The following is a 24,257-nucleotide window of genomic DNA, read 5'->3' on the forward strand; positions in this document are numbered from 1 at the left end:
CGGAAACACAACAACAGCTGCTGACAGGTCACAAGTCTAGCTTGATCTTGGTCGGATTGCATCTATCGATAAAGCGCTTATTAATATAGATATATTCCGATCGTGAATCGTAAACGCTCAGTAGCAACTACAGCCGGGCCAGCAGCAGGTAACGTATTTTTGTTTACAACGACTTAATAAGTTAATGTGAACGTAATCGGAGAGCTAATTACTGTTAGCTAGCATACTAAACTAGCGCTGTCATATTTGAAGTCATGTGACGCGCCTTATAGCACGTAAATAGGTCCTGATGTTTTAGCCTCCCGACGCCTTATCTTCATTTAGACGTCGAACTGATCTAAAATAACATTCTACTGACCCCGGTAACAAACCACATATTGGTATGTCATGAAAACATCGATGGTTAGCATTCAGCCCTCTAAGTGTATCAACGATCAAATTCATGTGTGGCATTAAAAAAAATACAATTCTAAAACGCACGTGGGCCAACAACATGGATTTAAACGTTCTCACGGAAGGCTAAACGGCAGTGATGTGATCTTTCATTCTGATGTTTGCAGGGGTGCAATGGGGAACCAGCTGGCAGGCATCGCCCCATCTCAGATCTTGTCCGTGGACAGCTACTTCTCGGACATCCACGACCATGAGTATGACAAGAGTCTGGGCAGCACGCGCTTCTTCAAGGTGGCTCGAGCCAAACACCGCGAGGGCCTGGTGGTAGTCAAGGTTTTTGCCATCCAGGACCCCTCTCTACCGCTAACCAGCTACAAGCAGGAACTGGAGGAGCTGAAGATCTACCTGCACTCCTGCCAGAACTGCCTGCCCTTTCAGAAGACCTCCCTGACAGAGAAGGCCGCCATTTTGTTTCGCCAGTATGTCCGGGACAACCTTTATGACCGCATCAGCACCCGGCCTTTCCTCAACAACGTTGAGAAGCGCTGGCTGGCCTTCCAGATCCTCAATGCCGTGGACCAGGCGCACAAGGTCGGCGTGCGCCACGGTGACATAAAGACTGAGAATATCATGGTGACCAGCTGGAACTGGGTGTTGCTCACCGACTTTGCCAGCTTCAAGCCCACCTACTTGCCAGAGGACAACCCTGCCGACTTCAACTACTTCTTTGATACATCCAGGCGCAGGACGTGCTACATTGCTCCTGAGCGCTTTGTGGATGGTAGCATGTTTGCCACAGAGAGCGACCAGAACACGCCTCTGGTGGACCTCACAAACAACAACCAGAGGAGCAGAGGAGAGCTCAAGCAGGCCATGGACATCTTCTCTGCAGGTAGGCACGTATAGGTCATGGAAAATATGTTTGAAAATATGTTTTGAAATATTTTTTTTTAGTAAGAGTCTTCAGTAACTATAATCTGGCTAGCAGCTGACATTCCCTCGCTGTCTTTGCTTTCAGGCTGTGTGATTGCCGAGCTCTTCACAGAGGGCGTCCCACTCTTCGACCTGTCCCAGCTCCTGGCGTACCGTAAAGGTCATTTCCAGACAGAGCAGGTCCTGGAGAAGATCGAGGATCACAGCATCCGACAGCTGGTGAGGCGTGTGTTAATACGTTTCCATAGAAACCACAATGGAGCATCACTGGAATGACTTTGCCGTCTCTCAGGTGGCTCAGATGGTTCAGAGGGAACCGGAGCGACGCCTGGCGGCGGAGGACTACCTGAAACAGCAGAGAGGCAAAGCATTCCCCGACATCTTCTACACCTTCCTGCAGCCTTACATGGCACAGTTTGCTAAGGAGACCTTCCAGTCGGCTGATGAGCGGGTGCTTATTATTCGCAAGGACCTGGACAACATCCTTCACAACCTGCGAGGTGCACATGCGTATTATGAGTGTCTTCAATATTTGATGTCCTTTACCTTGACCAGTTAATGAGTGTGGGCGTGTTCATGCAGGCACGTCATGTCCCCCTCAGGAGGTTGACGAGGGTGTTGCGAACACGAAGGAGCAGCAGGGCCTCATCGTGCTGACATCCGTCATCACTTCCTGCCTGCAGACGCTTCGCTCCTGCGACTCCAAGCTGGCCGCGCTCGAGCTCATCCTCCACCTGGCGCCGCGGTTGGGTGTCGATATCCTGCTGGACCGCGTTGTGCCGTACCTGCTGCACTTCTGCAATGACCATGTACCGCGTGTGCGTGCCCAGGCCGTGCGCACTCTCACCAAAGTGTTGGCGCTGGTCAAGGAGGTGCCACGCAACGACGTTAACATCTACCCAGAGTACATCCTACCTGGCATCGCCCACCTCGCTCAGGACGACGCCACCATCGTCCGTCTGGCCTACGCAGGTCAGTGGCTGCTGTTTACGTGTGAATGTGAGACACACGTGTGTTTTGAATATTCTTCTCCGTTATATCAGAGAATGTGGCGCACCTGGCAGAGAGCGCACTCCGCTTCTTAGAGTTGGTGCAGGAAAACAACGTGAACACAGAGCATGATGCCTGCGGCGAGGATGTCGAGGAAACGCTGCACCCTAATGAGAACTACGACTCAGGTGCGTGCGCGTTGATTTGTTGTCTGACCACGTGCACGAGGTCGTGAGTGTGACGACGTTTGCATGTGCAGAGCTGCAGGCGCTTCATGAGATGGTGCAGCAGAAGGTGGTGACGCTGCTGAGCGACTCTGAGAACGTGGTGAAGCAGTCCCTGATGGAGAACGGCATCACGCGACTCTGTGTCTTCTTTGGCCGCCAGAAGGCCAATGATGTGCTGCTGTCGCACATGATCACGTTTCTCAACGACAAGAACGACTGGCATCTGCGGGGGGCCTTCTTTGATAGCATTGTTGGTGAGAACCATCTCTCCCTGTCATGCATCACACTCGTGTTAGCCTCTCATATTCTGTGCAATCGCAAGTCACTGTTTTCCATTGTCTAACCGCGTGGAGGCGTGGCGGCATACGTAGGCTGGCAGAGCTCCTCCATCTTGAAGCCGCTCCTCCAACAGGGTCTGAGCGACACAGAGGAGTTTGTCATCTACAAAGCTCTAAACGCGCTCATGTGCATGTGCCAGCTTGGTCTGCTGCAGAAACCTCACATCTACGAGTTTGTCGCTGACATCGGTAAGCTTGTGCATTGCATCACACCGACCCCGCACCACGTTGTCTTTTTTGACCTCTGACCTCCCCATCTGTATGCTTGCTGCAGCGCCTTTTCTGTGTCACCCCAACCTGTGGATCCGTTACGGTGCGGTGGGCTTCGTCACGGTGGTCGCTCAGCACCTCAACGTGGCCGATGTCTACTGCAAGCTGATGCCGCACCTCAACCCGTTCATCACGCAGCCCATCATCCAGGTGAGTGCTCTCCTCGCCGCCACATTGTGATGACCATTGGCTGTCAGTTGCGTGTCTTTGCATCCTCAGATCGACAAAGAACTGGTCCTGTTGAGCGTCCTGAAGGAGCCGCTGAGCCGCTCCATCTTTGACTATGCGCTGCGATCCAAAGACATCTCCAGCCTCTTTCGCCACCTGCTGCTGCGGCAGAAGAAGCGTGCAGGATCCATCCCAGAATGTCCGCCTCCTGAAGACCCGGCTATTGCTCAGCTCCTCAAGAAGCTACTCTCACAGGTGATAGTGTGCTAGCAGGGGGTGACGCCACCCGACACTAGCGCTAGGTTAGACAACAAAGACGTCACTGTGATGATCTTGGTCATGTTATTAGAACTTGTGTCCTGGTTTTGGTCTATGCAGGGGATGACAGAGTCGGAGGAGGACAAGCTACTGGCGCTGCGAGACTTCATGCTCAAGTCCAACAAGGCCAAAGCCAACATGGGTGAGCAGACTCACCTGGGGGATGCCGCCCAGACAGGAGTTATTGACCTGGCCATGCTTGGCATCACCGGGCGTCAAGTAGACCTGGCTAAGCCCAAAGGCGAGGTTGACGACAAGCGAGGTGACATTTGCACACTCGTTTTTTCTTCTTGAGGCTAATAAAAGTGGTGATGTTAAAGAAGGTTAATTGTTGTCATTTCCCACAGTGAGGAAGCACACCAAGCAGGACTCCATTATGAATGAGGAGTGGAAGAGTATGTTTGGATCTCAGGAGACCGCCACTGCTACGCCAACACCCACGGTCCAAGTTTCCTCTGTACTACTAACATCCTGGCCAGCCAATCACTGATAATGTTTAGTAATCAAAGCATGCGTGCTCCTACAGGCGACTGACGGGCCAGCGAGTCAAACCCGAAGGAGTACTGCGTCCCCGGCGGTCCATGTGCTCCAGTCGGTGACGAGTGGCCCCTCTTACCAGCGCCGCATGAACACATGCAAGACAGAGCTTCAGCAGCTGGTGCAGCAAAAGCGGGACCAGTGCAGCGCAGAGCGCATGGCGAAAGAAATCATGGAGAGCGCCGAGTGGGAGAGTCGACCTCCGCCACCCGGTAACTAGCACAATCACACCAGGGGAGGGCGCCATCCAGCTGCGGTGATACCACATGTATGTGTTTTAGGGTGGCACCCTAAGGGGCTGCTGGTCGCCCATCTTCACGAACACAAAGCTGCCGTCAACCGCATCCGAGTCTCAGACGAACACGCCATCTTCGCCACGGCGTCCAATGACGGCACGGTCAAAGTGTGGGATAGTCAAAAGATGGAGGGAAAGACCACCACGACAAGGTCGGTGTTCACCTACTCGCGTATTGGCGGTCACGTCAAGACGTTGGCCTTCTGTCAGGGGTCGCATTACTTGGCTGTGGCGTCGGACAACGGATCCATCCAGCTGCTAGCGGTGGAAGCCAACAAGCCACCAAAATCCCCCAAAGTTCAACCCTTTCAGACTAGGTAACCAAAACAGCGGGGGGGGGGGCATTCTTATCAGTTATCAATGGTATTCTTCATATGTTGGCTCTGTCCAGGTCTCTGGATCTCCAGGAGGACGGCTGTGCGGTGGACATCCACCATTTCAACTCTGGCGCTCAGACCGTGCTGGCGTACGCCACTGTCAACGGCTCGCTGGTTGGCTGGGACCTTCGCTCCAACTCCAACGCCTGGACGCTTCGCCACGATCTCCGTCTGGGACTCATCACCTCCTTCAGCGTGGACATGCACCAGTGCTGGCTTTGTCTCGGTGCGCACGCCGCCCCCCCTTTTGGATGCCGTACTGAAGTTGCATGTAAATTACTCTCACATGTTTCCTCGTCAGGGACAAGCAGCGGCACCATGGCATGCTGGGACATGCGTTTCCAGCTCCCTATCTCTAACCACACCCACCCCGCACGTGCACGAATCAGACGGCTACTTATGCACCCGCTGTACCAGTCGTCTGTCATCGCAGGTGAGACCGTCATCATTACCATGCTTGACCCACTTCCTGTTCACCCGATGTGCGCCCTTGTATGGTCATGCAGCCGTCCAGGGCAACAATGAAGTGTCTATGTGGGACATGGAGACAGGAGACCGCAAATTCACACTGTGGGCCAGTTCAGCACCTCCACTGTCTGAGCTGCAGGTGAGTTAGCATTGTTTGTTAGCATCAAGCCGTGCATTAATTGGCGTGTCCTGCAGCCTTCTCCTCACAGCGTGCACGGCATCTACTGCAGTCCGGCTGACGGGAACCCGCTCCTATTGACGGCCGGCTCCGACATGCGGATCAGGTCTGACAAGCTCTTGCGTTAATGTCGAGTTCGCTTGAGAGGGCTCATCACTGCCCGACTTGTGCTCATCAGGTTCTGGGATTTGGTATACCCGGAGAGGTCCTACATCGTGGCGGGCGGAGCCAACGATTCCCTGCACTGCCCGTCTGTCCTTTACAGCAGGAAGATCATTGAAGGAACCGAAGTGGTGCAGGTAAACACATGCTCCCCCTGTTTGGCAACGCCTTCTTATGGGAGCAAATGTCTCACCTCACGGTTTCCTTCCACCGCAGGAGATCCACAGCAAACAGAAGAGCGGCGCCACGGAGGACTCGCCACGTCGCGGCCCTGAGTCGCTGCCCGTCGGACATCATGACATCATCACTGACATCGCCACTTTCCAGACCACACAAGGCTTCATTGTCACATCATCACGAGATGGCATCATCAAAGTGTGGAAGTGACACACACACACACACACATCTTGTACATAGCCCTTGTATGAAGTAGGAGTCATGTGACCTGCACACCTCAATAAAGGTAATCAGCCACTAAAACATGTTCATCTTCACTTCCTGTAATTGCCACAAGGGGGACACTTAACATATTGACTAGATCCGAGCCCCCCGGGGCCACTGACCTGGGACACACAAGCTAGGAAGACATGGAATTATTTTATTGTTTTTTTTTCACGTACAATTGGACTGTTTCTTTGGCAAATTTATCCTAAAATATTTCTAGTGACCTGAAGACGTTAAGTGGTATAGAAAATGGATGGTTGTCTAAAAGTGAGTGTGGGATTAAGGAAGTATAATACTAATATTAAAGACGTCATGTTTTTCCTTATGTTGAAGGAAAATGTAACGCTCCTCCGTGTACGTGAATGTATGGAAATGAGAAGTCCATGACATTTGAGGTTAAATGTCCACGTGGAGCGGCACAAATATTTGGATGTTTTTACGACGACAACAAAGAAAACATTTTCAAGTTTAAACAAAAGTTCACACGCTCTGCATTCAGGATGTCTCGCTCATGCACAGGTCTTCGCACTCGTCCTGCGTGTTGAAGCGGTTTTCGTTGCCGCCACAGCCGCCGTACCAAAAGCGCTCGCACTGGTTCTGTTGTTCGTTGTAGAACCACATCATGGTGTAGTTCTGACAGCTACCGACATCCTGGCCCAGGAAACAGGCGTCTGCATGGGAGTGCGGGACAGACAGGATGTAAGGTCTTATCGCTTGTGTTGTGCTTTTTAACGTTTCTTACCTTTGAAGATGGTCGACTGCGTCCCGGCTGGAACGTTTCCATCTGACACAAACAAAGGATCAAATGGGTCTGTTGGAGACACTTTCCAGTTCGATTGACGGTGGGAGGAACTTACCGAACGCTCCGGCGGTTGGCATGCTGACGGCGTCCAGATGTCCTGTCTGCTCCTCGAACTGTTCCCGCTCTTCTGGCTGGTCGGCAAACTCCTCTACAAACTCCTGCCTGGACACAAAGTCACATGATCATCATGTTCACCTGGCTTGCGGCTCACATGATGTTAGCGTCTTACCCGCTGATCAAGATCTGCCCTCCATCTTTACAGGTTTGTTTGACAGATGGGGGCGGGTATGTGTTCACACCCTCTGCAACACACACATGCTTATGTAGGTCGTTTAGGGAAATAGAGGTACTAAAAGCAAGATAAGTGACTTACTGTCGAGTGCGGACATGAAGACTCGGAAGAAGCGGCGTGCATAGTCCTGCTCATGGGCTTTGAGGCGGTGCAAATGGAGCAGGTGCTGCTGTGTAGGCGTGCTGGCTAGCTCCTCCACCTGCGTGCGGTTGTAGCGTTCACCAACCGTGACAACAAACAGCGCCACACCCTCACACTTGGCCTTGTGGGAGACGTAGCGCAGAGTTTCACGGTCCTCCAACGCCGTCTGGGTGCCGACCACCGCCAGCAAAACTTTCCTCTTGCGGGCGGGTCCGGCCTTCAGCAACACCTCCCTGAGACTCAGGTCTAGAGCATGTCCGAGCGCTGAAGTGCCGCCCTGCTGATGCATGTTGCTCAGCAGGTGCGTCTTCATCAGCTGCTGGTTCTGGTAGGCCTGGAGTCCAAATTCCACCTTGGTGTTTCGGGTTCCGCTCTGCTGAACCACAGCCACACGGGCGCGGTTCCCGGCCTGGCGGGGTTGAGGGCTCACAGCCAGTTGTTCCACCACGGAACCCAACAACTGCTGGGCGCCGGCGTACTCATCGGCCTGCATCTCACGGGAACTGTCAACGACCACGACCACGTCTGCGTTCACTTCCTGTGGCTGAGACGTCTCCTGAATGAAGGCACACTCCTGGGCTCGCCTGCAAGGGTCTGACCAAACAAACAGCGCCATTTCCTGTATTGTCGTCGAGGAGCTAGCTGATGTGCTAACTGTGCATCTTACCGTAACAAATGGCGCAGTTCTTCACCTTCTTGAGGTCAGCGGCCGCGTCCCTGCCCAGCACGGAGAAAATGGATTTCCCCGTGTCGTCCAGCTGACAGGAAATACTCATTAAAACATACAATAACACTCGTGGACAGCAGCTTGCTGAGATGTCACCTTTGACCTCCACACTTACCTCCATGGCACGACTGATGGCGGGAGCGTTCCTCAGGGCGATGACGGCGGGCACGATGTTGAGGGCATGGTACTCCATCACGGCGGTCACGATGTTGCTGTCATCCTGCGACGGCCCATTGGAGAAGAAGACGGCCACCTTCCTCATCATTGCCCCCGAGCGCACGCGTTTCAGGACGTTGTGAGCTACAAAGCGCATGGCGCCACCCAGCTGCCGCCGGTTGGACGTGCGTTCCAGGGCGATGTTCCTCACGGCGTCGAGTAGCTGCGTCTTGCGCCGGTAGTCATGGAAACGGATCAGGTACTTGGTGTAGCTGTTGTAAGCCACCACAGCCACACGGGCGCCTTTGGGACAGTTGCTCTCGGCGATGGCAATATCCTCCAGCAATGAGAGCAGCGTCGCACGCTGCCTCTCAAAGGCCGCTGGGGTCACGTCCTCGGACATGTCAAGTCCGAAGACCAGCTCGGTGGGGAAGGCTGGGCAAGAGCTGTGGTCTGCAGAATTGTAAAGAAGAATGTTTGAAAGGACATGTCTCAAGAATCATGGCCAAAATGGACATGCACATAGCAGATACACACAATATACTGTATGTATGTATATATGTACATAGTATATGTATATAAACTGTGTATATATACACACACAGTATACTGTATGTATGTACAGTGGTGTGAAAAAGTGTTTTCCCCCTTCCTGATTTCTTTTTTTTGCATGTTTGTCATCTTCAATGTTTCAGATTATCAAATTTAAATATGAGTTGATGAACACAAAATGCAGTTTTTAAATGAAAGATTTATTTTATTACCTCTTGGGTGAGCTGTTGCTGTGCTTTTTTGTTAATTTTGGTTGGCGGGCCACTCCTGGAATGGTTCACCACTGTTCCATGTTTTTGGCCAATTGTGGATAATGGCTCTCATTGTGGTTTGCTGGAGTCCCAAAGCTTTGGAAATGGCTTTATAACCTTTTTTTCCCACACCGATAGATCTGAATTACTCTCCTTCTCATTTGTTCTTGAATTTCTTTAGGTCTCGACATGATGCCTAGCTTTTGAGGATCTTTTGGTCTACTTCACGTTGTCGGGCAGGTCTTATTTAAGTGATTTCTTGATTGAGAACAGGTGTGATCGTAATCTGGCCTGGGTGTGGCTACAGAAATTGAATGCGATCATTCTCTAACACTATGTTTGAATAAGTGGGGGGAGGCTTTTTCACACAGGGCCATGTATGTTTGGATTGGTTTTTCTCCCTTTATAATAAAACCTTTCATTTAAAAATTGCATTTTGTGTTAAATGTTTTGTGAAACATTTAAGTTGACAAACATGCAAAAAAAATAATCAGGAAGTATGAATGTATGTATGTATGTTAGGGCTGTGAAATGATTTCATGAAATTTATTTTCAAATTCATTCATCATGATTAATCATCATTCAGGGCTGCACGGTGCAGGAGTGGTTAGCGCGCAGGCCACACAGCTGGGAGATCCGAGTTCGGCATCTCTGTGTGGAGTTTGCATGTTCTCCCCGTGCGTGCGTGGGTTTTCTCCGGGTACTCCGGTTTCCTCCCACATTCCAAAAACATGCTAGGTTAATTGGGGACTCCAAATTGACCATAGGTATGAATGTGAGTGTGAATGGTTGTTTGTCTATATGTGCCCTGTGATTGGCTGGCGACCAGTCCAGCGTCTGACGTCAGCTGGGATAGGCTCCAGCATGCCCACGACCCTCGTGAGGATAAGCGGTAGAAAATGAATGAATGAATGAATGATTAATCATCATTCATGGTTGCACGGTGCACGAGTGGTTAGCGCGCAGGCCACACAGCTAGGAGATCCGAGTTCAGCATCTCTGTGTGGAGTTTGCATGTTCTCCCCGTGCATGCGTGGGTTTTCTCCGGGTACTCCGGTTTCCTCCCACATTCCAAAAACATGCTAGGTTAATTTTAATTAATTGTCCATGGGTATGAATGTGAGTGTGAATGGTTGTTTGTCTATATGTGCCCTGTGATTGGCTGGCGACCAACGACCCTCGTGAGGATAAGCGGGAGAAAATTAATGATTGAATGAATATATATATATATATATATATACACACACAAATGCACTCACACACACGTTATATACACACACAGAAACATTCATTTTGGTGGCCTAAAAATGAGGATCCTGTTAGTCTTGACTCGAGTTCCTCCAAAAACACAAAAAGAACGTTCCACGAAGGAATTGATCCAAAGTCAACACGTCAGCGGCTCGTCTACTCACCTCGTGTATACACACACACACACTCGCGCTCACAGGATGTGACCTACGTACCCATGGAGCATGCTGAAAAAGAGAAAAACAACTTAGAGCTGATTGGCTGACAAGCGGACAGAGTGGGCGTGTCCTCAGGTGCTCACCACAGTTGTTTCGGATGAAGGTGATCAACTGACACTCCTACCACAAAACAACAACAACATACTTATTATACACAACCACCACAACACACTGCTGTCATGTTACACAAGCTGAAACACACACTCACCGTCATGCCTTTACCTCCGGGTGGGCCTCGCAGGCCCTGTGTGGAACACAGAAGACGTCGTATAGAGAAGCAAAACGCAAAAACAGGAAGTCATGTTGTGGAATGTCGACTCAACCGAAGGTCACTCACCCGGTGCCCCGCATAGCCTGGCTCTCCAGGCACGCCTGCGTCTCCAGTACGCCCCGAGTTGCCCTGCAGGGGTCACGTAACATAACACGTTAACAATTTGACGTTTGACAAAACAAAATGTCTGTTTGCACTCACCCCTCGACCTCGGTTGCCTTTATTGCCCGGGTAGCCTTTGGTTCCCTGGAGGCCGCTCTCGCCCTGATGAGGACAAGACAAGAGTTGCTAACGAGTACGAGATGAGTCGGTAACGAGCACAAGGCCGCGTCTAAACACCATTAAATACCATGTCAGACATGATAGGAGCTCCCTGAGAAAAGAAGGAAGACTCACCGCTAAACCGGGATAACCTGGGAATCCTGGATCTCCCTGGACATGGACACACACAAACAAATAATCAGAGTCCACTCGCAGTCAAAGTTTTGGACTCTTGTGGTCTTCACCTTGATCCCTTTGGGTCCTGCGGGTCCAAATCCGTCCCTTCCGTCTTGACCCTGAAGGATTCATCATAAACAATTTAGATCACATGACTGACATTCCAGTCACTAACCTTGGTTATCTGTTTTACGTCAAACATCAAATTAGAAGCTAAGATGCTAAAGCTAAGCTATGCTACCCCCTGGTGGTTTGGAGGTTCCACACACTCACCGGCATCCCTCGCATTCCCAGCGTTCCTGGTGCACCCTGCGGTCCCGGATCTCCCGGTTGGCCCTTGAAAAACAAAACACCATGACTATGCTGCTAACTGTCCCTACGTCTCATTGGACGTTGGCCTTGATTGAACGTAAGTGACCTCTCACCTTCTGACCCAGTGCACCGCGCCGTCCCGTGGAGCCCGCTGATCCAGGTGAGCCCGCTGCGCCCTGCAGGGGACCACAAGAAACCTTTGTTAGATCAATGCTGTCCCATGTCTACATATCAGACAACGTGCTGACCTGTGGTCCAGGAAGTCCAGGGATCCCTCTTGGTCCAGGCTGACCTCTCACCCCTCTGGGACCCTGCAACCACATCAAGGAAGCATCAAGTTAACATGTTAGGAAGCCCTAGCTGACTTCTGTTCTTGTCACCCACCTGTGGACCTGAGGCACCAGGACTTCCTGTGACTCCTAGAACTCCAGGAGCTCCTGCACTACCCTGTTAGGGAACACACAGAGTTGTCAATCAAAGGCGACACAAAGCAGAGGCGTGTGCTTCGTCTGTGTACCTTGTTCCCGATGGCCCCTCGTCTTCCGTCCGGACCCTGCCAGTACAAAAATACTCAAAGTGAGGTGATGCCGGCGTGTTCTACACCAAAAGATGACAGTATTCAAAAATGGTCTCACCGGGTTCCCGATGATGCCAACCTCACCGGGACGTCCATCCTGTCCCGGTTGTCCCTGTCGATGTAGAAAGTCACATGTCAAGGTGTGTCAATGTGATAATGCTATCTCAGCGCGGTGGGGCCTGTTCTCACCGGCAAACCAGGATTGCCGACTTCGCCTTTGGATCCAGGCACAGTGTTGTCCCTGCCTGGTTCTCCCTGTCGGACACAAAACAAGTCATGTCACGCCCGGGTCGGTCATGTGAGCGTGTGGAAACTAGAAAATGGAACAGTCAAACTCACCGGATCTCCTCTCAGCCCTCGCTGTCCTTTCTGTCCCGCCACCCCTCGGATACCTGGAATGCCCTGAGGACCCAAAGTGAAGAGGTCAATCAAGTAGCAGGAATTCAACATGCCACAGGGGAATTCCAGGGAACATGCTAACCATTCATTCATTCCTTTTCTACCGCTTTTTCCACACTGGAGCCTATCCCAGCTGGTCGCCAGCCAATCACAGGGCACATATAGACAAACAACCATTCACACTCACATTCATACCTATAGACAATTTGGAGTCACCAATTAACCTAGCATGTTTTTGGAATGTGTGAGGAAACCGGAGTACCCGGAGAAAACCCACGCATGCACGGGGAGAACATGCAAACTCCACACAGAGATGGCCGAGGGTGGAATTGAACCCTGGTCTCCTAGCTGTGAGGTCTGCGCGCTAACCACTATTCCGCCGTGCCGCCCACATGCTAACCAATAAAACTAATTTAACAAAGTAAGTCCCAGTTCAGTCAGTCCTGTCTTTTCATTTGTTTACCGAATTTCCTGGATGTCCTCGCTCTCCTCGACCGCCACCTTGTCCCATCACACCCTGCACACACAAACAACACCTTTAAAGTCATCTAAACCCAGACGTTGCCTTATTGAGGCGCTACCTGCTCTCCGTTGACGCCGTTCAGTCCATCTTCTCCGTCGTCGCCCTGCACCAGTGGACAGGCACAGCTGAGTCTTCTCAACGGTCATGAGCTCAACTTTATCTTAAAGGACGCCATCTTTACTCACCCGGTTTCCTCGCAGGCCACGGTAGCCCTGAGGACGCAAAGGAGAACACGTTCAATGACGCCGTCCATATGTCGTTGTGCAATGCGACACAGAATAGTACCTTTGGGCCTCTGAGTCCAGAACAGCCCTGAACGCCCTGAGGTCCGCTGGGTCCAGGACGTCCTCGATCGCCCTGCAACACACCAACACGCAGGTAAGCCTCAGGTGTTGCACATTTGGAACAGATGCTTTCAAGGAAGGAAGATGAGAGAACTTACAGGGACACCCTCCTCTCCTGGGAAGCCAGGGTAACCTTTGTGTCCCGACGGCCCCTAGAAGACAATAAACACCTCGTCATTCTCCACTTGGTCTCATGTTTAATATATCGCATTCACCTTTGACCCCGGCGAACCCCGAGAGCCGCGAATGCCTTCATGTCCTGAACACTTGCACATGACGTTGCAGCACTCTCGATTTGAGACCGTGTCCTGTGGGGAACAAGAGAAGTTCTTCCTGGTCAGGCTAACTTACTAACTTGCTAATAAGTTGCTAGCTAGTCATAGCATTTAGCGAACAAGAAAAACGTACAATCTGTTTGAGGATCGTGCTGCCAACACTCGGCATTCCGATGCTGAGAGGAAGCTTGTAGCCGAAACCTCGGCCGAACTCCAACATCTGCAGCTCGGCGACGTCCTGTGCTCCCTCCAGGGCCACCATCAGCAGTGAGTTGATGCCTGCAGGAAGGAAGTCGTTCATTCTAAGCTGAGACTCAAACCCAGAACCTCCTGGTCGTGAGGCAGAAATGCTAACCACACAACCATACTTCGGAATTTTTACCAGACTGTCGCAGCTGCTCTGCCTCGTCCTCCAGTTTCAACACGTCTTCATCGAGTCCGTCTGAGAAGATCACCAGCACCTGAAGGATCCCCATGGTAGGACAACATCAGGCGATGAGACTATGAAGCTTAAGTAACATTCACGTGACTCACCTTCACGCCACCTCTGGAATCGGCCTTAAACTTCTCCTGGAAGGATTTTAGCATGGCAGTGTTGAGCCGTGTGGGAACGTTTAAATTTAAGTTCATGACTTTTGTCACAACATCATCGCTTGAGTCATACGGCTTGAATTTGAAGTCGTGCAGGAGACTTCCGTCTTGTCCCACCACTCTGAAAGCGATCTTGGTGTTGATGGGGGCGGTGCCGGTGCAGCACAGACCGGGGATGGTGGAAATGTAATGCACAATCTCTGGCAGGAAGGTCCTAAGCTTGGCATGGCCGCTGACCAACATCTCACCTGGAAGGCCGCTTCTTTGCGAGATGTCAAAGCCAATCGCGATGTCAATACTGCAGCCTAAAGCGGAGGAGACACAATTTAACTTCTACGTTGAAAAGAACAAAGAAGACGTCTCAACGTACCTGTAAGATCTTTGGGTGGTTTGGATTTACAGATTGTGCTGACCACTTTTTGTTTAATGTTCTCCAAACTGTTGAAGTTCTCCACTGTGAAGAGCTTGTCGGCGCTGCTGGTGATCTGCAAGAGCTCCAGATCGTGGACGTTTCCGATGCCAATGGCGAACACCTCAACACCTAGAGCCCTAAGACGATCCGCGGCCTCCTGCACGTCATCCTGGGATTCGCCATCAGTGATTAACACCAAATTTTGGGAGACGCCAGTCGATCTTCGGCAGCCCTGCGAGGCCTCAAAGTGACCCCTGATGGCATCCAGCGCCCGTCCAATCAAGGTGCCCCCACCACGTTGGGTCATATCCATGATGCGCTTGGTGATTGACTCGTAGGTGTAGTACTGGTTCAGGTAGAACTCGTGCTGGAAAATGTCACTGAACTGGGCGAGACCAACGCGCACCAAGTCCTCACTGATGCTGAAGCTGGATACGAGTTCTGTCGTGAACTTCTTCATGGTGTCGTAATCCTGGGAGCCGATGCTGCCAGACTGATCGACCAGGAAGATCAGATCGGCTTTTTGTTTCTCGCAGGCTGCAGAAGCAAAGAGCAGAGTCAAAAACGTCAAAACTCTCAATACTAGCTAGCTTTCTCCACAAAAAAAGAAAAGTTGAGTAGATGACGTTTGCATCTCCTACCTGGTTTTGTGGAGTTACAGAGAACTTCCGTGATGTTCTTGTACAAAGTTTCAAGTGCAGCGAAATTATCCACATAAAAAACTCGGTTTAAGTCGTGACCAGCCATGATCTCCAGCTGGTTCCTGATGGCGCCTTCCACTCCGATACTGAAGACGCTTATCCCTTTTTCTCGCAGTGCCGTGGACGGTCCGACCAGATTGTTACTATCTGTCGCATCGCCGTCTGTGATCACCATGAGAATCTGTGGAATACCAAGTACTGCCCGACCGCCGTGCTCGTCGTTAAAGAATGCCAAGGCATAGTCCAATGCCTTGCCCGTGTAGGTGTCTCCATACGGAGACTTCAGAGCTGAAATTGCTTGAAGAACATCTCGTTTGGATTCATACTGTTTGAGAGTAAAAATGGACTTGGGGTCTGAGGAGTAGAGAATGACTCCAAAGCGAGTCAGGTCTTTGCCAACCGTGGTTTGGTTCACCATTGACGACATGAACTTCTGCATGCTTCTGAACTTGTCCAAGGTGATGCTCGTTGAGCCATCAACCAGGAAGATAATGTCAGCCTTCTCTGTCTTCTTACAATCTGGTGGAAGAGACAAGAATAATAAATAAAGACAACAGAGGATTAATGCAATAATTTTCAGTCTGCTAACAAAGGAAAAGGACCTCTCTCTGGATCGCAGATCTCCAAAGCCACTTGGCTCTCCAAGTCCTTCAGAGCATCAAAGTCCCTCTCGGCATAGACCCGTTCTGGTGATCCACAGATCTCCAGCAGCTGTGTGGTGTTGGCGTCCACTACCCCAATGGCGTAGACCATCACACCTTTACTCCTCAAGGCTATGGCAGGGATTTTGACATCATCTTGGGCCTCGCCATCTGTCACCACCACCATCCTCTGCCTCACGCCAGGACGCCCTCCTTTGGGAGCATCAAAGTACTGCGATAACGCCGCTATAGCCGCACCCGTGTGCGTGCCTCCTCCGATCTGCTGCATGCCATCGATGGCTTTCAACATTTCATCCTTGGTGTAGTGGCGGTTGAGGGGGAACTCCAGCTGCTGGACGGTGCTGAACTGCATGACACCAACGTGAACCTCATCCTGTCCGATGTTAGACTTGCCAATAACAGATTTCATGAAGTCTTTCATTTTTTCGTAGTCTTGCGGATAGATGCTCCCAGAACTGTCAATCAAGAACAGGAGGTCTCCAGGTATGTCTTTACAAACTGCAGACACGCAACATGTTAGTTATTACATTCCTGTGGACTTCAGTCAGCCAAAAAGCATCCTAGAGCAGCACAGAAAGGTCAAGGCTCCGAATTTGGAGCTAAACACATTCCACTCATGGACTCAGATGAAATGTGTTTGTACTCGACATTGAATATTCCTGACCTAAAGTGTGAAGAAACACCTAAACACTGTGTTTAATGCTCTACTGCAGGGGTCTCAAACACGCGGCCCAGGACACTAGTTTGAGGCCCCCACCTTGATATGAAAATTTAATGTTAGTGCGGCCCGCGCAAGTTTGATATGGATGCTGTATGGTATCATGTACCCAGAAAAAATTATTACGTTTGATTAATGTTCATGTTAAAGGTTAAATAACTGTTAATACTTATCCTCCCTATCCGTGTGGAAGTGGTAAGTTTTTGGCTATTTAAGTTTAAAGGAAATAACTTGAAGGCTACCGTTTAGGTCGCTAGCTCTCTAGTTTGCGAGTTAGCATGTGTCTCAAGACCCTGCAGTTGCGCAATATGTTGTAAATAAAAAGAGTATAAATGTGACTATAGTCGTGTTTTGTCATGTCTACAGGGCTCTAATAATGCTTTGTTCATTTTAATCTGAAAAAAATAATTTGTCTACCCACCAACTATATGTGGTTTCTTAGGTTTTTATTATTTGCTGTTTTATTATTATTATTATATTTATTTATTACTGATTGATTGGTTTTCTTTATTCTTGATTTGTTTATTTATTTTTCATCTTATTTTGTGCAGAAAAATGTGCAATGTTTTATCAGAGCTTTTATTGTAGAAAATCGGAACCAAAGCACTGAAAAAGTTTGTATATTTTTCTGTTTTTAATAAATGCGTTGGTTTTTTTTTGGAAAACCTGATGCGGCCCAGCCGTGCCCAGACCCTAGCTCCAGTGGCCCCCAGGTAAATTGAGTTTGAGACCCCTGCTCTACTGGAAGAGAACCTTTTCTATGATGTTGGGAGAAATTAAAGCAGTTTCTTAGGACTATTCCAGCCTACTATTCCAACTTATTCCAGTCATTCAAGTCACGGAACGTCCTATAAGAACATTTGGACTTTTTTCAGGTCTTACCATCTGTGGAGCAGATGTCAGTGATGATATCGTCTTTGATGGGATTCAGAGCATCGAAATTGTTGACGAAGAATGTCCTCTTTGGGTTGCCGGAAATCTCATGAAGCTCATCCATCACGGCGTTTTTCACTCCAATGGCGTACACAGTGATGCCCTGCGCACGTAGCTTCTCCGCAGGCACCTTGACGTCATCCGAGGATTTCCCATCAGTGATGACCACCAGGTATTCTGGCACTTTCTGGCCACGTGTGATCATCGCCCGATCAAACTGCGGGACCATGAATTCTAGCGCCCTTCCTGTTTCAGTCCCGCCTCCGACCTGCACGATGGCCTCCACAGCCTTCTCCAGGCTTTTGATGTCTGTGTAGGCCGTCAGATCAAATTCCAGGTTTGGTGCATCGGCATACTTAGCGACCCCCAGGCGGACATGCTGTGGGCCGATACGGAAAGTACTGAGGAACTCAATGATGAACTTCTTCATGTCATAAAAGTCTGTGGGTTGAATGCTTCCAGAGTGGTCGATCAAGAAGAAGATGTCCGCTTCGTCTGTTTGCAAGCATCCTAGGAAAAAAAAGAATATGAATAAAAATATGTTGTAATCATCCAAAGAATCCAAGAGCAGAGTTGCTAACCTTCTTTAATGCTACTTCTTCTCATATTGACGCTGACGGCTTGGCGGATGATGTTGTGGCAAACAATCTTCTGCAGCTTCTGCTCCAGCGACTTGAGTTTGGCAAAGCTGTCCACAGTGAACATGTGCTTCTTGGGAGGATGCGACGCCATCTTCACCAGCTGGGCACGGTTGGCGTTTTTGACTCCAACTGTGTAGATGGTGACACCAGCCCGCCGCAGGTCAGCAGCAGCGGTGCTCACATCATCTTGAGATTTACCGTCAGTGATGACCACTGCCACCTGCTGGACGCCCTTGTCTTTCCTGCTCCCTTTTTCTTTGATGAACACGTGCTCCCGCGTGAAATTGAGCGCGGCACCGGTGTTTGTGCCGCCGCCGTGGTAGGGCAGGATTTTGATGAAACTAAGCGTCTCATTCTTGTCCCTGAAGGTGTCGAGGTAGACCGGTGCAAACGCTTTGTCGCTGTACATCACGATGCCCACTCGCACTTTAGATGGACCCACGTCCAGGCCGCTTACAATCGAGTGCAGGAATGTGCGCACCAGCTGGAAGTTTGGGGTTCCGATGCTCCCTGACTCATCGATGATAAACACAATGTCTGCCAGTTTGGCTCCTTTGCATTCTGTGGAAAAAAGAGGATGTTCAGCTTTTTTGACAGGATGGATGCTACACCAGCTATTTGTGATCTTCTCTGTCTGCCTGCTGACAAATCACACCATTTTCATTCATTGCAAAGTCTCAGTCTCCCTGCATTGTGACCCGTAACTGACTAGAAGTCAACTGGATATCATATATTCAATTTGGGGATGGAGACCAGGGTTCAATTCCACCCTCGGCCATCTCTGTGTGGAGTTTGCATGTTCTCCCTGTGCATGCGTGGGTACTCCGGTTTCCTCCCACATTCCAAAAACATGCTAGGACATTTTCCTGGCAAATACACCACAAGGTGGCGCTTGAATTCGGAGGAGAAATTGGATATTTTTATACAAATTCAACCTCACTGGAGTAGATCCAGCATAATAAATGATGAATGAATGACTGTATTGCATCCTCTCTATGGTAGCATGGCTTCCAAAGCATTTGGAGCACATTCCATTGGGAACATTCAGAATTAGGACACCAAACTTATAAATGTATTCAGGTGGTACATTCCATTATTTTTTATTTTGTTTTTTAACACATTCCAAAAACATGCTAGGTTAATTGGCGACTCCAAATTGTCCATAGGTATGAATGTGAGTGTGAATGGTTGTTTGTCTATATGTGCCCTGTGATTGGCTGGCGACCAGTCCAGGGTGTACCCCGCCTCTCGCCCGAAGACAGCTGGGATAGGCTCCAGCACCCTCCGCGACCCTTGTGAGGATAAGCGGTAGAAAATGAATGAATGAATGAATGAATGAATGAATGAATTTGGGGATGGAATTATTTAGAGGGTATTATGGAAGGTGATCATCAGGTAACCATGAGATGATCTACACATAAGATATCAGCAGCAAAACAACAATAATAAGCTTCCTTTTACCTCCAGTAGGAATGATCTGCTGGTCCTCGCTTTCAAAAATCGTCTTCAGAGCCGGAACGGCGTTAGAGATGGACTGGTATGCGTAAGGACTCGTGGCGACAACGCGCATTTGCTGCATGGACGCTCCAAGACTCATCCCCACAACGGTCACGCCCTCTGACTTGATCAATCGAGACTGCTTATAAATGGAGTCGTCCGAGTCTTTCCCGCTCAAAACAACCAGAAATTGACGAAAGCCTTGGTCGGCCCGGCTTCCCGCCTCACTGGTGAAGAAGTGCGTGCTGGCGTACTCCAAGGCGCTACCCAGGTTGCGTGGCTCGTTGGGTTGTAATCTGCGTTGGCGGAAACGCCTGACGCCGCCGCTGGTCTCGTCTTTTGTTTGGTGAGCATTGAGGAGAAATTCCACTTTGGTATCTTGACCGTACTGAGCCAAGCCGAGGCGATGCATTGAGGTTCCGAAGCTAAGTTGGTTGGTCAGTCGCACCAGGACGCTTCTGGCCTGCTGGAATTCAGCTTGACTCAAACCGCTGTCCACGAGGAAGAAGATGTCAGCAAACTTTTCTGACAAGGCTGAAAGGCAACAAAACAACTGTGGTGATTCTTTTTGGCACTCATCTCAAAACTGAATTAAGTCGATCAATTTGCAACAACAAGAACCTGCCCTGAAGGCCTGAGCTATTGCTAACCCATGCTAGCTAAGCTAAAATGCAACCTTGTCCAGGCTACATTTTCTATTTCTTTTTTTTTGTTTGTTTTTTTGTTTTTTAATTCACATGATTTTAATGGATGAAAAGAAAATGTTTAAATGATAAAAACAATTGTCGTCTCTTCGCAAATTGAAGCAGTAATTTGCTGTGCTATGATTAGCATAACTGCTGAGAGAAATTATTGCATGCGTATTAATGCACACAAGTACAAAAAAAAAGAAAAGTTTCTTCATATACATGATTAACAAAAGCTCTATTGAAGCACTGAAATACTTAAACTTCCATTCCCCCTCACTCTTTACATGATAAGAGGTACGTGGAAGTCGGCGTGGTCAAAGAGGAGCAGCCTTTTCGGTGGGCACAGATCCCTGTCGGCCTTATGGAGGAGTTTAAAGAGCCCCGTGTCGATGTTCATCGGGATGCCCATGATGATGCACTCTGATACGCCGCAGACGGAGTCCTTCTGCCCAAAGTAGGCGGCGTCAAAGAGGTGGTCGGCTGTTTTCTCAAAGGACGCCAGCATAAGAACGCTCTCCTTCATTTTGGCTAAGCCAAATCTAGTACAGTAAACCTCGGATATATCAGACTCGGATATATCGGAAATTCGCTCACAACGGACAGATAAAAAAGAACCGATTTTTCTGTAATGCACTTCCAATAAAAATTCATTGCATATATCGGATTTTTTATAACGGATTTCGCCTATTTCGGACAAAATCTCCAGTCCCGTTCCAATGCATTTCCATTAAATTTCCCTCGCATATATCGGATGGCCGCATCGTTATGCTAATCTTGTTGATGTCACTGGCTATTGTCTTTCTCCTGGCTCCAGATTTAGGACAAATATAAAAGCGAGTGACGTCAATAATACTAGCACAGCAGTGAATGAGATCTTAACCTCACTATTGGAAATAACGTAGGCCTGACGGGCGTAACAGGGCCTAGCTTAATTAACAATTTGTTATGCTCAGAGTCCAATAAAGTTAAATTCTCATTACCTTACGTCTCTTTTCATTGCCCAGTCCAGGTACATTGGAAACATAGTCAAGGAAGTGCCTTTTTATAACGGATAAAATCCGATTTACGCATATACCGGATATAAATCCGATATATGCGTAAAACTGACATTTTCCGGTATACGCATATAACGGATTTCGCTTATATCGGACAAAACCAGTGGGAACAATTGAATCCAATATATCCGAGGTTTACTGTAATTCCGAGTATCTCGCCCTTGTATGACATGAGGTCGGCTAGAAGCATGACGTGGCGCCGGTCGATGCTCATGCCGTGATTGATCATGGTGTATTGGATCTCGTTGATGATGGTGGACCCGGCAGCTTCGATGCCGAGAGTCTTCTCCACCTCGTATGTGTTGTTGGACGTGGTACATTTTCTATTTCTAACAGCTAAACGTGGCAACATTCCAACCTGCCCTCCCATCCTGAATTTACTGCTGTTATGAAGTTCCCAGAAGCTGAAAGCAAGCATTCCCCTTTGACAAAAAAGGGGCCTTAAATCTGACATCTTATTGCTGCCTAAAACAGGCATCATATCTTCCCATAATAAACATGAAGAAACAGAAAGATCAACCCTCCCACAGAATTCCATCTGTAAATGTTGTGTGTTTTGGCTCGCCGCACGCATCCCTTGCAAGCTTGTTTCTCGTCTGCGTTATTGCGGCGTGTTGTGTAAGCATTGCAGACAAAGAATTGTTGATTTGAGCACATCACGAATTAAAAAAAACAAAATGTCCCCTTAAAATTTATGACCAAAGTCATGTCGAGATTTAGTCGTACTAAAATTCCTTCTCTTACAGTAGGAAGTTATTGCTGCAATACAGGAAGGAGTACAGTAGAGGTCTAGCACAGCCGTGGCACGACAGCCACAGCCGTCCACAGCCGTGGTGAGATTTGAGCGGCCAGCCGTCAGCCGGCCGAACAAGCGCAAAAATTAAATTACCTCTTTTCAGCTCAAGATAGTACAAATTGTATGAAAAAGATGATATAAGTTAAGATTATGGACAATATAGGTGACCATTCAAGAAACAAATGAGGCTATCAATATTTTTTTATATTAGTGTTCCACAGCCGTGGCGGCACGGCGGTCAAGTGGTTAGCGCGCAGACCTCACTGCTAGGAGACCAGGGTTCAATTCCACCCTCGGCCATCTCTGTGTGTAGTTTGCATGTTCTTCCCGTGCATACGTGGGTTTCCTCCCACATTCCAAAAACATGCTAGGTTAATTCGGTGACTCCAAATTGTCCATCGGTATGAATGTGAGTGTGAATGGTTGTTTGTCTATATGTGCCCTGTGATTGGCTGGCAACCAGTCCAGGGTGTACCCCGCCTCTCGCCCAAAGACAGCTGGGATAGGTTCCAGCACCCCCTCGTGAGGAAAAAGCGGTAGAAAATGAATGAATGAATGAATGAATGAGTTTTCCATAGCCGTGGCCATGTTCTTGAGATTTCTTCAGCCCGCCCCGCCCCGTTAGCCGAGCAGTCTGGCCAGCCGTGGGGCCAGCCGCTCCGTGTAGACCTCTAGAGTACAGAAAGTCTGAGCAGTTCCTTACCTTGCCTCTGATTATCCATGGAGATGCACATGGTTTGCAGCAGACCGTCGGTGAGCCTCTGAAGGGCCTGGAAGCTATCAATGAAGAAGCGGAAGTTGTTAGAAGGTCGGTTGGCAATGGACTCCAGCTCTACACGGTTGGCTTGTCCCACTCCGATACCAAAGACAATGACTCCGTGTTGTCTCAGTTGCTGAGCGGGCAAAACCACGTCATCGGTGGAGTCTCCATCCGTGATCACAACAGCGATCTGAGGAACTCGCTGGCTGGCTCGGCTCCCAGAGCTTTCTGTGAAGTACTGCGTCCGCAGGAAGTCGATGGCCTTTCCGGTCTCAGTGCCTCCCATCCGATAGGGGAACTTGTCCAATTCAGCCAGCAGGGATTTCTTGTCCATGTGATCTTTCAACAAGAACTCCTGAAAGGTTTCATCGCTGTATTGCGCCAATCCCACCCGGACTTTGTCTGGACCAATGTCAAGACCAGAGACCACGCTTCGGAGAAAACCTCGAACCTCCTGGAAGTTATCAGGTCCGATGCTTGATGAACCGTCCACCAGGAAGACGATATCGGCCACAGTGGCTTGGGCACATTCTGGAGAGGATAGAGAAGAAAGTCAGTGTCAGGTTGAAGAAAATGCCAAAATGTGATCAGACCGGCTAAATCGTACAAATCAAATCAACTTTATTTGTATAGCACTTTTCCTGCAAAGACATGCAACACAAAGTGCTTTACATAATTAAAAACAATTACCACAATTAAAAGGAAAAACAAAGAAAAAAAAGAAAGCCCCTCCTTCCCACCCTCCATACTAGACGCACCCACACACACACACACAGTAAGGTGACATGGCATGGCACTGAGGATCAAGGAAACGCCACCTTTAGGGCCGTCCACACTGGGAGGAGCCGCAGGCCGTGCCATCGGGGGACCAGCACCCGGGCCCCCCGACTCCGACAGACGGGCGGACCCCCAAATTAAAGGGAGGAACCCCCAGCCGGCCGGGTCGAAGGGACCCAAGGATGGCACCCCCTCAGCAGACCTGACACAGCCCCCAGTGTGGAGGACCCCCCCCTGAGGAAATACTGGAGTTAAAAGCTAAAAACTAAAAGCATGTAATAGGACTAAAAAGATAAAAACATAAGAAAAGTTTAAAAATATTAGTTAAAAGCCTGATTAAAAAGGTGTGTCTTCAATCTTTTTTTTAAATATCAACAGTCTCTGCAGTCCTGACGCTCTCC

The 24,257-nt window shown here is 49.3% G+C and overlaps 2 protein-coding genes across 3 annotated transcripts in view; one reads left to right on the top strand and one right to left on the bottom strand.

Annotated features, from left to right (window-relative positions):
* pik3r4 (phosphoinositide-3-kinase, regulatory subunit 4) lies at positions 1-8,073 on the top strand. Its single transcript, XM_058053069.1, has 20 exons — positions 1-148; positions 561-1,285; positions 1,412-1,545; positions 1,619-1,826; positions 1,909-2,298; positions 2,370-2,504; positions 2,576-2,797; positions 2,897-3,070; positions 3,156-3,301; positions 3,371-3,574; positions 3,698-3,899; positions 3,985-4,079; positions 4,164-4,386; positions 4,456-4,786; positions 4,861-5,072; positions 5,148-5,279; positions 5,353-5,453; positions 5,510-5,598; positions 5,671-5,791; positions 5,871-8,073. The coding sequence occupies exons 2-20, from the start codon at positions 568-570 to the stop codon at positions 6,039-6,041; spliced, it is 4,008 nt and encodes a 1,335-aa protein (XP_057909052.1). The 5' UTR covers positions 1-148; positions 561-567; the 3' UTR covers positions 6,042-8,073.
* Positions 6,241-24,257, bottom strand: part of col6a4a (collagen, type VI, alpha 4a) — a 25,858-nt gene continuing 7,841 nt past the window's right edge. The window contains exons 5-42 of one of the 2 annotated variants that reach the window (XM_058053068.1): positions 23,023-23,610; positions 19,744-20,313; positions 18,223-18,843; positions 17,591-18,151; positions 15,931-16,488; positions 15,269-15,847; positions 14,586-15,164; positions 14,159-14,520; positions 14,007-14,085; positions 13,758-13,903; positions 13,565-13,657; positions 13,448-13,501; positions 13,291-13,362; positions 13,191-13,217; positions 13,064-13,108; positions 12,946-12,999; positions 12,423-12,485; positions 12,273-12,338; positions 12,142-12,195; positions 12,024-12,059; positions 11,891-11,953; positions 11,755-11,817; positions 11,620-11,682; positions 11,468-11,530; positions 11,263-11,313; positions 11,153-11,188; positions 10,958-11,020; positions 10,823-10,885; positions 10,694-10,729; positions 10,569-10,605; positions 10,483-10,494; positions 8,176-8,669; positions 8,001-8,091; positions 7,274-7,927; positions 7,130-7,202; positions 6,956-7,062; positions 6,841-6,882; positions 6,241-6,769 (exon numbers count right to left, since the gene is read on the bottom strand). In XM_058053068.1, coding sequence (XP_057909051.1) covers positions 6,594-6,769; positions 6,841-6,882; positions 6,956-7,062; positions 7,130-7,202; positions 7,274-7,927; positions 8,001-8,091; positions 8,176-8,669; positions 10,483-10,494; positions 10,569-10,605; positions 10,694-10,729; positions 10,823-10,885; positions 10,958-11,020; positions 11,153-11,188; positions 11,263-11,313; positions 11,468-11,530; positions 11,620-11,682; positions 11,755-11,817; positions 11,891-11,953; positions 12,024-12,059; positions 12,142-12,195; positions 12,273-12,338; positions 12,423-12,485; positions 12,946-12,999; positions 13,064-13,108; positions 13,191-13,217; positions 13,291-13,362; positions 13,448-13,501; positions 13,565-13,657; positions 13,758-13,903; positions 14,007-14,085; positions 14,159-14,520; positions 14,586-15,164; positions 15,269-15,847; positions 15,931-16,488; positions 17,591-18,151; positions 18,223-18,843; positions 19,744-20,313; positions 23,023-23,610 — 7,394 coding nt within the window. In that variant the 3' untranslated portion in view covers positions 6,241-6,593. Of the gene's footprint in view, positions 6,770-6,840; positions 6,883-6,955; positions 7,063-7,129; positions 7,203-7,273; positions 7,928-8,000; positions 8,092-8,175; positions 8,670-9,542; positions 10,495-10,568; positions 10,606-10,693; positions 10,730-10,822; positions 10,886-10,957; positions 11,021-11,152; positions 11,189-11,262; positions 11,314-11,467; positions 11,531-11,619; positions 11,683-11,754; positions 11,818-11,890; positions 11,954-12,023; positions 12,060-12,141; positions 12,196-12,272; positions 12,339-12,422; positions 12,486-12,945; positions 13,000-13,063; positions 13,109-13,190; positions 13,218-13,290; positions 13,363-13,447; positions 13,502-13,564; positions 13,658-13,757; positions 13,904-14,006; positions 14,086-14,158; positions 14,521-14,585; positions 15,165-15,268; positions 15,848-15,930; positions 16,489-17,590; positions 18,152-18,222; positions 18,844-19,743; positions 20,314-23,022; positions 23,611-24,257 lie in introns of those variants that run through there. The other variant, XM_058053067.1, reaches the window with a different exon arrangement.

This window comes from Doryrhamphus excisus, chromosome 17, assembly GCF_030265055.1.
Source record: "Doryrhamphus excisus isolate RoL2022-K1 chromosome 17, RoL_Dexc_1.0, whole genome shotgun sequence".
NCBI lineage: Eukaryota > Metazoa > Chordata > Actinopteri > Syngnathiformes > Syngnathidae > Doryrhamphus > Doryrhamphus excisus.

What these genes read in the sequence shown, in the direction of transcription:
- pik3r4 (XM_058053069.1), top strand. Translation starts at nt 568, where the DNA reads ATGGGGAACCAGCTGGCAGGCATCGCCCCATCTCAGATCTTGTCCGTG. An exon ending in CGAGTTTGTCGCTGACATCG is followed by an intron (nt 3,071 to 3,155) that starts GTAAGCTTGTGC and finishes TGCTTGCTGCAG; the next exon opens with CGCCTTTTCTGTGTCACCCC. An exon ending in CTCCACTGTCTGAGCTGCAG is followed by an intron (nt 5,454 to 5,509) that starts GTGAGTTAGCAT and finishes CGTGTCCTGCAG; the next exon opens with CCTTCTCCTCACAGCGTGCA.